Genomic DNA, 13,596 nt, shown 5'->3' with positions numbered 1-13,596 from the left:
CCTTCTCAAACTGTAATGTACAAGAAGTCTTTCAAACACACGAGGAGACAGAGGTTACTTCATTTACGCCAATTTGTCAGTAAATTTGATTTTCGGAAATAATTAATTTAGAAATTTTTCATTTAAGGACGTTCGCATTAACAAAGGAGTGTTATTCAGAAACTGTATTGTCCTTCATCTAGCTTTGTGAGTATCGTTAATGACACTGCGAACACTTTGTGTGTATGAGCATGAACATTTAATAACATTTTATCTGTTAAATTGATGATTATTTTCTCATTAATATATTAATTGTCTTGCCCAGTGCGTCTCAAACAGGCATACCAGTAGCCCTAGAGGGGATTAGGAGTACTGCAGGGGGTCCTTTTTATAAGTTGTAATTCAGCAGGGTTTTCCCTAACATTCATTTGAGGTGACGGCCCGAACAACATGAGCCAGAAGTCCCTAACAGGACTCAGGAGCTTTGCCTTGAATTGTTAAATGATGCAACCAATCATTTACCACTTTACATTTCTTAACTAATGCCAAGAGGAAAGTTTTTTAAATTGATAGAAACAACAAACAATTGTGAAAATCGATTTGTAGTGAAAAAGCGATAAAGCTGAAAACAACGAGAATTTGGGGGAGGGGAAACCAGAGGTATCTTTAAAGACGAGACTTTAGGCTAGTATTGGAGACGATATCCAGTGGCATGAAGCCAGCGCACATCAGGTTTTTTTTATTTTTTATTGTAGTTCAGTAAGACATTTTTTTCAGCAACAGATTTTTTTGGGGTAGGAGACTCATGGGTGGAATATGTTTTATATGGAGGTACAATGTCAAAAAAATAGCCCCTTGTCTATTTCAAATACTGTTAATGATGAATGATTGAAAGTATTGGGTTAGGGTTATCGAAAGTATCGAAGCTAATAAAATCTACAGATCTTCAGTTACATATTAAGCTAAATGTTTTTGGGCCGGAGGTTGGCTGCAATTCTTGGTAATTAAAAACAAGAAAAGCCCCTACATAGGGTGACTATGACTTCTATTTTATACTGTGGTATCGGTGCGGCAGTAGCTCAGTCTGTAGGGACTTGTTTTGGGAACCGGAGGATCAAATACTGGTGCCTATCAAAACATGAAAGTTTGTAGCTGGAGAGGTGCCAGCTCACTTCCCGAGTACTGCTGATGTGCCCTTTAGCAGGGCATCAAACCCCAAAAAGCTCTGTTGCACTCCCTGTGCAGCAGCCCTCACTCTGACATCGCTCCACTAATGCATGTCCACAGTTCCTGTTTGTTATTGAGTGACATGTTACTCACAAACATAGGCCCGAAAAACACACATGCACAGAGTGTAAAAAACCCCACAATTTCTCCTCAGGAATTATTAAAGTATGTAAAATACAATGAATAAAGAAACAGGTATACATTAGATTTTGAGTGGTATCATATCTGAGTTTAAATTCTAGTAATGTGACAAGTGGGAGTCTTAGTTGTTGCAGAAGATGATTACTGACGATTAATATTTTTAGGGACTATTGTCAACACCCATGAAACCTTGAAAAAGGATTTGCATGTGATGTGACTTCAACAGAAAGAGAAAGCCTCCTCATAGAGATCTAAACCTGTCTTTGCTCAGGCACCAAAAACAAACTAGTAACAAACAAAATTCCCAAACAAGCTGCATTAAAAACGTTTCCCAAACCGTCCACTACGTACCTATATGCCGCTGCTCTGACTGGCTCTTTCTGTGTGGGCATTTATTCCTATTTAAGAGGCAATCTCTGCAGTTTGAGTGGCAGCGGGAGGTTTGCGGGGCAGGGGGCTGCTATATTCGTGGCGCTCGGGGTCTTTCTGCTGATTCATAATTAGACGTGAACCCGGAGCGCCCACTACTGGGGGAGGTCAGAGGGGTGAGGAGGGAGACGGGGAAGGAGGAGGGGCCGAGCTGGCGCCCGCCTGATGGACACCAAATGAACAAATTATGATGGCCCCCTCCGGGCGTGATGGGGTCAAATGCCCTGCGCCCCGCCGCTGACAGTTCAATTTCCCCCCAATGCAGCCCCATTCGCTGGCTACTAATTATGAATGAAAAGTTATCAGCCTCCTCCAACCCCGCCGCACACATGGACAGCGGTCGGGAGAGGTTTGGGGGGGGGGGAGGGGGGTTTAAGAGGCATTTGTGAGAGATCCTAATGTCAAAATGTTATTAGAGAGAGCGGTAGCATGCAGAAAGTGAGGAGGAGGATGAGGAGACAGGAGAGGAGGTGGGTCAAAGACAGTGACCGGGGTTAATCTAAATGCCTTTGATAACCATGCAGTAATTCTCTAAAAGGGCCCGAGCGCTCAGCTGAGACAGACTCGCTGCCTCTGTGGGCAGATTGCTGAGAAATAGAAATGACACTGGGGCCAGCGTGTGTGTGTGTGAGCTGATATGTAAGTGTGTGCATGCAGAGGGGAGGGGGAGGGGGGGGGGCGTGTGTGAATAAAGGTGAGGTTATTTACCCTTGTCTATGAATCCCGATACCCATCATGTATTTATGCATAGAATTGACTCTGAATCAGATGTTGATGTGCAAAAAGTTCCCTGTTTCTAATCTGCATTTCTATTCTCTATTACCGCACGGCCTTCACCTGAGGAGGAGGAGGAGGAGGAGAGAGCGACTAACAAGACTGCATAAACGCTGGCCTGAGAGCAGCTGTCAATCATACTGACTGACAGGCGGGCAGGACTGCCGGGCAGACTCAGAATATAGAGTAAACCGCTGCAAAGCTTCAAGCTACACCAGAAAGTGGACTGTTCTGAGGCTGGTTAGACGGATGTAGCGGGTTCTAATTAACATTTTTAATCTTCATATCTGAGGCTGTCAGCTCATCACCTGTTTGGCTTCTTTATCTTAATGTATGTGCCTGAATGAAACTTTTTAAATCAAGAGTTGCTTGATTGATTTTTGTCACCTTTTGGACAGAGTAAGGCAAGACACCCACCAGCACTCCTTTTCCAGTCTAACTATCTAGACTGACCTGCCTTATTCATCCAGACTTAATCGTTGGTGTTATATAATGATCTCGTCTACAGATTCATGAAATCTGGAAAATGACCGCCTCCACTGCCAGAATTCTTCATCGTTATGATCTGAATCTGATTGGTAAAAAAGGCTTTTAAGAATGCCGATCCATTTTCTCTGAAGCAACTTGTAAATAAAGTTATGTGCAAGTGTGCAAAGTTTTCGGGCCGAGCTGCATGTGTAAACTAAAAACAGCCACATTTTTCACTCTGACTTTATCTAAACTTTCTCCTGTCAGTCCCCTAGAATATTTTTTTCCTCATGAGGTCTAAGTGAGCTGATGTGAGAACCCAGCAGGGTATAATCAGGAGAATTCACCTCGGGGGTGGTGATGATTATCCCCTGTGATCTGTACACATGGTATACTTTATCGTCATGTTTATTTCAGCATCCTTTGCACTGTTGTCTTATTTAGTCTTGTACATATTAGTCTTTGTTTATTTTGTGTTTATTGTTGATATTTAATGTTATACTTTTGTACCTAAGAGAGCTCAGTTCACCAAAGTCAAATTCCTTGAGTGTGTGAGCATACCTGGCCAATAACCTGATTCTGATTTTTACACTTAAGGATGATACTAAAAATGTGACAAACCCTCATGAACATCCTGTTTCTAACAAGTATCGTTTCAATGTCTAGTATCGCGGCAATAAACTTGTTAAAGTCAACATTTTGGTATCATAACAAAACTAATGAAGAGTAATTTATTTACAGCATGACACAATCAAATGGACATGAAGTCCATGATAAGGGTGCATGCAAAAGTCTGTATGAATGATGGACACACCAAAAACATAAACAGAAAAATGTCCATCTTCAAGCAGTTATCACAGACCCGCCTCTAATAGACACAGCAACAGCACAAAGAAAGGTCTGGACATGTTCATCCCTAAGGGGGGGGGGGGGATACAAAATCCACAGACGTACAGAGCCGCTCACACAGCGAGGAGAGAAAGGAGCCGTCACACTCTGAAAGGTCAACCATCAGATATACACAACGCCGAGACACGAGGGACACAACATCTGACAGAGAGAGATGGAAGGTGACAAGAGAGGAGGAGGGAGATAAGAGAGAGAGAGAAGCAGAGCGAGTGAACTCCTAGATGAGACACAGAAATAGAGTTCAAGGGTGTGGAAGAGCAAAAGACAGCGCGGGTGAGAGAGACAGACTATAAGAGGTACAGGAAACATGGGGGAGCGGTGGAATCGTCCTGACTGGCTATAAATATAAGAAGGCAGAAAAGGTCAATAGTTGCCGTCTGAGGCAGAAATGTTCCACAAGGGAGAGAGGCTCATTTCACCATCTCACACACTGCTGCCGTGCTGTTCTGTCAGTGTCAGGCAACACAGGAACAATCGACTCCCAACACAGGCTGACGGAGGACATGTCATCCTCCTGTGTGTGTTTCTAATGCAAACACACATACACACAAGTATACAGCTCACCTGCATGGTGGAGGAGACGTTGGCGAGAGAGAGGCCCTCGAGGTCAGACAGCAGGCTCGAAGAGACCACTGTAGACTTTGGCGCGTTTGTGGGTGCAGGAGAAACTGAAAGAGGATAATAAATCAGAAACGTATTAGTACTTGTTAAAGCCTGCGTGGACTCTTAGCATGCATTGATGTCTGTTGTGTTTGTTGCATTTTGTAATTGCCCCAATGAGGGGATCCAAAATATTTGAGTAGAATTGCAAAATCACATTAATTCTCGCTCTCTGCTAAAACAAACAAACATAACGGGATCATTCCTAAATATCCCTGAGCGTTGTTTTCTGTATGAAATATTTTGAAACAAAGGAAAATAAAAACAATACTTGAACTTGTACAGCTCTGATAATGGCAAACCCATATATATTTGGGCGGCAGTAGCTCAGTCTGTAGGGACTTGGGTTGGGAACCAGAGGGTCGCCGGTTCAAGTCCCAGTGCTGACCAAACATGGAAGTTGGTCACCTCCTGAGCACTGCCGAGGTGCCCCTGAGCAAGGCACCAAACCCCCTCCCCACCACCAGCTCAGGAGCGCCCGCTGTGGGCAGCTCCAACACCCTGACATCGCCCCATTAGTGCATGTGTATATGTTTCAGCCTATGTTTGTGTTGCATGACTTGTAAAAACAGAATTTCAATAAATCAATAAAAGGATCAGTAAAAAGTAAATCTCAATCTTCATCTTAAATCTTATCTGTTGGGGTCTGAGTTGGGAACATAATGGCTGGAAAGCTCATCAGCAAGATTTGTAGTTCAAAACATACAACACACAACAACAGAGTGACAGTGTCAAGAGTGAGAGATGTAAAGGAGAAAAAGAAACTTTGGCACGGTTAGCGTGTGTGCTCCATTTGTTAGGGAGCTGTAAGGCTCTTCTTCCTCGTCCTTATCTTTATGTGTTGTAAATTACTCACTGGACTGGTTTTCATGGGGAGAATAGAAAATGGGTTTAAGCTTTCACACTTCAGGTTAGGACTAGCTTTTTGTTGTATTTATATGTGTAGCTGGTGCAAGCTCGTAACACCCATGTACAAAGGATATGGTCCTACAAGCTAGCGACCTGTGGCTCCTTTCCTGCACGTCATTCCCCACTCTCTCTGATTTTCTAACCACTGTCCTATCTCTACAATAAAGGCACAAAAAGCCCAAAAATACATCTTTAAGAAAAAATAAATGTTGGTCAGTTTATCCCCCAGTTTTTCGCAGCTACCTCCAAATAAGGGAGACCATAAAAGCAAAGGAGAGACTGGACACATTTTTCTGTTCCAGGACTGAATTTGAAACATGTCACTCTTTGCCTACCTCTCTCCCCTACATAGTTCACGGGGAGAATGTGTTATAAATTACCTTTTTTAGCCTTCTAGCTGACTCAAAACAGAACTGGCACTCACCTGGAGCTGTAATTCTGGCCACTTGACAAACGATTAGTTTACCTTTATTTGTTTTTTTAGCTCCAGAGAAACAAATCTTGGTCATTAGCTGCGAGACTTTCTTTTCTAGGAATGTGTAAACTTTCTCTGTCTGGAGTTTGGCAGGTAGAATACATTTGGTACCTGAGGTTTTTTGGAGAGTAATGACGATAAAAACAGGTTTATGTGAGAAGAATTTTCAATCTGAAAAAGCAGAATGAGCTTTAACAGAATGAGGGAGATGAAGGGAGCTGTGAACGTAAGATGGATGAGATAGAAGTTGTGAATTTGGAGTTTTTTTGGAGAACGAGAAAACTTACAGTCATCCAGATCCAATAAGGACACTTCCTTCTTTGACTTCACTTCCACCTGAGAAGACAAATAAACACAGTGATGTGACGACACATGAAGAAGAAGACCAGACAGAAAAACGGAAACTCGAGCTAAAAGTTTTGAAACCGTTTGCTGGAAAAAGTGGTGAAGTATTTCAGTTTGCCTACAGCGTCTCTCAAGAATCAATACATTCATCACAAGAACAGTTTTTGCATTTGAATTGTAACATTTTAGGAAAACATCCAAAGACGATTCATGCATGCTGTCGGGTCACAGCTGATGCATGCCACCGTGTGCTACAGAGTCGGGCTTGCCAGGTGTTGACTTGTGTGAATTACAGCACAAGCCTCTAGCTTGCACTTCATCAGACTGAATAAAACCACATTAGAACATAAGAGCGCTTTTTATCACCTTTCCTCCACACCTTCCTCAACAACCACAACCCCCACAAATGTCACATAAAGAACCATAAAATTCCACTCTGCATCCTCCAGGCTAAGTAGACAGGAAAGAAAAAAAAAAAACACAAGACAACAGGACGGAGTGAGGAATGAGAGTGAAAACAAACAATAAAGTTAGAGGCCGTGTCTTATCAAATCTTCAGGCGTTTGTAATAGAGACTGAAACTGTGTTAGTGAATGGAAAACTGCATGAGCAAGAGAAGAAGGACAAGGGAGAGAGAAAGATGCATAATTCATAGGCCATGTCCAAATGACAAACTGTATGAAATGAGAATTTCATAGTGCAGAGGAGAGAGAGAGAGAGAGAGGGAGATGAGTGTAACAGGGAGATGGTGAGGAGACATAAAGCAAAGAAATCATGTTGATAACAGACGAGCTAAATCATATTCCACAATCAGAAACCTCTCTGGGTAAATCTGATTTGTATACTTGCAGTTCTTCCAATTATTCCATTATTAGTCATGGTTATCCGCAAAACCATCATTAAAACCAACAGAAATGTTCAAAAGCTTCCCAGAACTCTTTTGACAGATCGATAAACTGTAGCCCAAAAAAGAGAATCTACAAAAGATAGTTTAGCAAGTCAGCAAATTAACCTGCTGGAAGGAATCTAATCAGAGTGTCACCTTGGGTTTGGACTTTGCATCACTCTTCTTCTTCTGCGGTGCGACTGAGTCCGAGTCCGAGTCGTCTTCAGAGTCCGACTCTGAGCCGGACGAGCTTTCGGCTGACGAGCTGCTGGCCTGGGCCACAGGTCCGTTACCGTTTTCATCCGAGTCGCTGCAACACAAAAAGAAACAGCAAAAAAAAAAAAAAAAAAAAAAAACCTGTTTGAGAAAAGCTTTTGATACAAGTCCCAGAATCCATCAAATGTTAAGAACATTTACTTTATGGTCTGTTTTTAAAGCCACTCGGAGGAGATTGAAGTTAAAAGTGAAGACCAAAACAAATAGACTCTAGATGTATGTACGGCAGCCCAAGTGTGTTTCTGACCAATCTCACATTTTATGATAAACAGGTGGACGATGTGCACTCACTCTCTGCCCTGCAGATGAATGTGCTGCAGGTGATCAGAGAGAGAGAGAGAGAGAGAGACACATCTGCTGTCTCTCTCTGCTACAAACACTGATGTGCTTCGCTTCATGTCCATAGCTCTATGTTGTAGTTCCAGCTTAAAGAAAATAAACTTGATTTCTTTGCTTTAACCAGGGTGGCGGCAGCGTAGTGGTTAGCACACACGCCCTGTGTATGGAGGCTATAATCCTCCAAACATGGGGTGTTCCAGGGTTTGAAAACGACCTGTGGCTACTTTCCCGCATATCATTCCCCACTCTCTCTCCCTCTCTACCCGATTTCCAGCTGTCCTATCTCTAAATAAAGGCAAAAAAATACCCAAAAATAAACCTCCTTTACTCTAACCACCGGGCAAAGAGAACGAAGCAGTTTCTTATTTTTCATATAAACTGAAAGCTCTGGCTTTGGCCGAGTCAAAGCAACACCAATCAATCTGTTTTTGTTTTGGTAAATTAATTCAATGTTGCATTCAGTCAAAAAGAGATTTCTCCCATCTTTCCCCCCTCTCTCTTCCACTCGCTCTGTCCCTCTTCAATTTGTCCTGATAATGAGTGTTTACTCCGCCTGCCTGGGATTTTACGCTGTTAAATTAATGAGGGGAATTGTGACGGTAACTGGCTTTTTAACTTGGGCGATGATGAAAAGCCAGTATTAATTTGGCCTACAGATTTCATTTGCTGCGAACAGGAAAAAGTGATATAAATCACTGTGGGCCTGATTAGGCCCTGCCTGAAATGACTGGGCCATAATGAGGGCATTATGCTGTGTTTGTTGTGGAAGCACTGGGGTGAGCTGCTCTAATTACTGTGTGTATATGTGTGTGCGTGTTTGTGTGTGTTTGAGCACTGGGGTGAGTTGCTCTAATTATTCTCTCTAATGGAGAGAACAGGGTCAGCAGGCGGCCTGTCACACACAGAAATCAGGTACGTTCTGTGTGTGTGTGTGTGTGTGTGTGTTTGTGTGTCCGTGAGCCAATGAAGTAGAGTGCATAAGAAACTAAATGTGCCGGTGTGTTAGAGGAGTGTGTGTGTGTGAGCATATTCAGTAGTAATGACTCAAATCTCATTCATTGGTAACACCAGGCTGCTAAATGACCAATCAAAAGTCATTATCCATTAGCCATGTAAATGTGGGTTACGCTACAGGAGGAAAATTCTCCTTGATTAGATTGTTAATGGGACTCACACTAACGATATTCCAGCAGCTCTGCCAGCCTCCAGTGTGTGTGAGTGTGTGTATGTCAGAGAGATAGAGACAGTAGGGACAGAGAAGGTGTATTTACAGTACCATCGTTTTGAACGGTCATGGTCACCTCTCTCAGAGCATCTCACCTCAACGATCTCATTACCTAACTATCGTCGACCGATAATAAACGTAGTGACAAACAATGGGCTATGTATTTTTGTTTACATCCTGTATTTACTGTTTAGAGGAGGAGTTTTTCATTTATTTTGATATGGTAAAAAGTAAATGGACTTGAGCTTTTACACTGCAGGTAACACCTACACATTCACACCCATTAACACAGTGATGGCAGAGGTTGCTATGTAAAGTGACCAGGGTTAAGTGTCAAGACATGTAGCTGCAGGAGCTGGGGATTGAACCCTCGACCTTCAGACACAGCCCCCCATAATATATATGTGTTCAAAAAACAGAGAGCACTCATATTTACACATTTACATGCATATATACTTTTTTTTTCTTTAACTAATTTTTTTAAATTTATTTTAAATGTATTTATATTTTTGTTTGTTTTCTCGCTACTCCCCACTAAGTTCCGCACTTTAATGCATTACGCTGCCACGGACACATTTCACACCTTTATAACACACTACCTGAACATAAAAATCATTGCTTGACTCTCATCTCATTTAAATGTATTTTGTCTGTATTGTCGCTCTGTATCTTTGCTTACGTTTTGCTATTTTGTATCTATTTTTATTTTTTTGTCTTTGTTTGTCTGTTCTCGCTTTAGTTGTCATGTCTATATGTTCTTGTTTCATTTTGTTCACCTTATCACCAAAAAAAAACAAAAAACAGAGCACATTGTAACCCATGAGCACACGCCTCATATATACTCACTATGCGTTCACATACGTACAACTGTATTTTATGTTGAATTGCTCGAATAAAAACACTTGAAAGAGACTTTATTTCTTATGTTAAGCTGAATTTTTCAATGCATGTTCATCTTTGCTTTTTGCTCGTGTTTATTAAACGTGTGATTATTCTTCTGTTGCTCTGTTTTCTCTGATAACCTGCTGCAGGAACACCATCATTTCCCACTTTGGGATCAATTAAATACATCTCTCTCTTCCTGTCTATTCATCATTTTCTGAAGCGTTTTGTTGTTCAATAAGATTTAAATGCACTTTTTCATATTTTAGTCACACATGTTCAACAGTTAAAAGTGTACCTACACATTACTATACTAGCTTGAGATTTATCATCAGTAATATCAAATCATGAGTATTTCTAAAGGACCACATCTTGTATTTTTTGTGTTTCATTTTTCAAATCTATCACATCCGACTCCATAACTTGTGTTCTTTGTTTTATATTTTATGGCAAATACTCTGGATAAAGCATCTGTGGTTTCACAGGAGCATTTTCCAACTGAACAGGAGGGGGTATGGTGCCAGCAGGTAGGTTGTCATGAAGATGATCAAAAGAGCTGAAGTAGCGAACAGATGGGACTTTGAGCTTATTGAAGCAGCAAAGCTCTGATCACATTTGTTGTTGACTGCGACTCGTTACTTTCTCACAAACACACACCTGCCTAATTAGCTGAGCGAGAAAGAAGAAGAAGAGAAAGAAACAGGAAACATCTGGAGACACGGCTAACTCACAGTGTGACAGACAGGAGGGATGTCACTGTACCTGTCAGCAGCAGCGGGCTTGCTCTTCTTCTGTGGTGCCTTCTTCGTCTTCTTCTTCTTCTTCTTCTTCTTCTGGTCTGAATCCGACTCGCTGGAGCTCTTTTCGGATCCACTGGAGCTCTGTCCAGAATCAGTGGAGGTCTTTTCGGACTCCTCGCTGCTTTCCTCCTCGCTCTCGCTGCCCGACTCTGAACAGACACAAAGGATGTGATCAAACTCGAGCCTGATTGGTTTAACTCCTGTGTGATGTTTGAAACACATTTTTAAGAACTTCAAAATCATGCAAAAGCCATTTCATTTATTTAGATTCTGAGATAACCTCTTACAGTATATGAGCTTTTATTACTGATTACCAAATACAAAGTCTTTGTGTACATTTTGACGTATGCCACGAGAAAGGATGAAAAAGAAAGATCCTAAATTTCCCTGTAGGAGCCAGTTTAAAATATGTGTATAATTATGTTTTATATGTAAATAGTTTTGTCTGAAGTTTCTTATAAATCCACTCTGATCCTGTATTTGATCATGCCTATAAACCCCTCTATTTCAGCCCTGTTCAGAACAGGCTGTTTCTGTGTCTGTACCTTTAAATATGTAAATGAGCTGGGTCTGACCACGCCCCCTCTCTGGAAGGGCTTGGGCTTTCTTGCACCATGCCTGATTGTAACTGTGGCAAGGAAGACTCAGAGTGCAGAAAAAAACACCTAGCTGTGGGAGTGTCACCCACCTGGGGGAGGGGTTACTGCCCTTTGTGATGTCACAAAGGTAAAATCTCCAAACGGTCTGTTTGAGCACGCATTTTCTAAAAAGTGGCGCAGGAAAAAGACGGAGAAGATGGACTTCTCTGATAATTAGGGGGGTTTGAAGACAGACTAGAGACACATATTAGTGTTAGAGAAACATGTTTGCATAATATGTGACCTTTAATAAATTAACAGTGCAAAACTGAAGTCGTAAACATGCATCAAAAACGACGACAAACCTTCACTGCTGCTGCTACTGCTGCTGCTGTCCTCACTCCCGCTGCTCTCTGATTCTTCCTCTTCTTTCTCCTCTTCATCGTCCGAGTAGAACTTCTCATCAGATTTGGTTTTCTTGGCTTTCCCGGCTTTCCCGGCTTTCCCGACTATCGGTGTCCACTCTTTGATCTGGTAGAAGGAAATGAGGGGATTCAACATCTTAAGATTCATCATTTCTGAGATGAGCGTACTGACAGCTTCTTGAAATATTCAAACACCTTACTCGTGTGTCTTCTTCCACAATGTGAGGAAAACAAAATATTCACAGAAAGTAAAAACAATCTAACCATGTTTAGAGAGAGTACTCTGATAACCTCTTAAAGCACTTAATTGAGATGCAGTGAAATGACAAACTAACCAAAACAACACTATTTTCTGCTGTTATTTGTTTTCTCGAGGTAAACACAGATTTAATATGCTTCTAAGTATCTTTTACTTTAAATCTAAATTAAATTTAGACGGGAAATAAAGTTGGTTGAACTCTCTGCTTTATTTTTGTTTATCATTTCACTAAGACCCCGATTAGCTGACAAAAAGTAACAATGATGAAGCTCACGTTGGTGCTCAGGGTAAAAAACAAAACAATCAATAACATCCCTCTCTGAAAAACAAACCTTTTGATTTTGTTCTTTCACTTCAGACACAAACAAACAGTTAAGAGGACGAATCTCACCTCTTTAAAAAGCTATAAATTAAAGAGTGTTTAAAGCAGGCGGGTTTTCTTACCGGCTCAATGACCTCCACGTTTCTCTCTGATTGGTCAGGAGCGACTTCAGGCCAGTCTGAGAGCTCCTGGTATCCCGATGCTTTGGTGTTCAGACTGTGAGAGAGCGTGCCCAGCTGGAAGCGGTCTCGATCTACGAGCACAGAAAAGTATTTTTTTGTGTTTTTAAGGGAGGAAAAGAAACACTTGTTCAAGAGGCCTGGACTGTTTGTTGGACAAAAAAAAGCATTGTGTAACTTTGTTATCTCAGTAATGGTGATAAACTTTTCCCCCACTTTTAGAACTTTATAAAAACATGCATGATTTAATAAATGAAGGAACCAATGAGCAGATTAAACCACGGTCAAAATACTCATTAACTGCAGATCGTAGAGGACTATCACCTCTGTACAATAACAAACTAACCCTATTGATATTTTAACTGAGAGAGAGAGAGAGAGAGAGAGAGAGAGAGAGAGAGAGCGAGAGAGAGAGAGAGAGAGAGAGCTGTCTAAATTGCAAATTCAACATTACACAGCTTACTCAGGAGTTTAGCTGCAACATTCAGTCATTCAATTTGAAACAGGTATCATGATCGTTTTTACTAGTGATTTATTTAAAGTCTTTATATGTGATTTTTCACACTTGAAATGTAGAAATCAAGTATCTCCTCTGAAAATAACTCTGTGAGTCATGACTGTCTACGATGGGTGTAACACCCGAGTCCCACTGTCTGTGATGTTTTCAGAGTTCTATCTTCAGTTTGTTTACATCGCCCGGACGGCCGGCTGACTCCTCCCCTCGCGTATAAAAGTTGTTTAATTGAGGGACTAGAGAAAAGAAGAATAACATACTGTACTCACTGCTTAACTGTGTTTCTAGATCACGCTCATTTCAGGTAAATTTACATGCAGTGTGAAGATACGAGCATAATAAAGATCGCTAGCATTAGCATGCTAACACAACAATGCAGCGCAAGTTGTTTTGGTTTCATGCTGGTGCTCAAGGGCGACATCTGCTGGATCAAAAAATCGCATATAAAGCCTTTAAATTTGAAATGATGTTAACTACTCAATTAGCGTGAATGCTTTCCTAGTAAAACTCCAACAGTAGAAAATGAAATAGAAAAAACCATCACAGGGGAAACAGTTATTACTCTTTGTGCTTTAAGTGCTTTTTCTGGATTAAA

General features: G+C 41.3%; 1 protein-coding gene across 2 annotated transcripts in view; it reads right to left on the bottom strand.

Moving 5' to 3' along the window:
• The window catches only part of ap3b1a (adaptor related protein complex 3 subunit beta 1a), a 59,425-nt gene that overhangs the window by 20,824 nt on the left and 25,005 nt on the right, over positions 1-13,596 (bottom strand). For both annotated transcript variants that reach the window (XM_061061431.1, XM_061061430.1), the window contains exons 17-22: positions 12,431-12,561; positions 11,668-11,833; positions 10,687-10,873; positions 7,359-7,512; positions 6,259-6,307; positions 4,492-4,595 (exon numbers count right to left, since the gene is read on the bottom strand). In XM_061061431.1, coding sequence (XP_060917414.1) covers positions 4,492-4,595; positions 6,259-6,307; positions 7,359-7,512; positions 10,687-10,873; positions 11,668-11,833; positions 12,431-12,561 — 791 coding nt within the window. The remainder of the gene's footprint in view (positions 1-4,491; positions 4,596-6,258; positions 6,308-7,358; positions 7,513-10,686; positions 10,874-11,667; positions 11,834-12,430; positions 12,562-13,596) is intronic.

This window comes from Labrus mixtus, chromosome 17, assembly GCF_963584025.1.
Source record: "Labrus mixtus chromosome 17, fLabMix1.1, whole genome shotgun sequence".
Lineage (NCBI taxonomy): Eukaryota > Metazoa > Chordata > Actinopteri > Labriformes > Labridae > Labrus > Labrus mixtus.
This window is presented reverse-complemented; position numbering and strand designations above follow the sequence as displayed.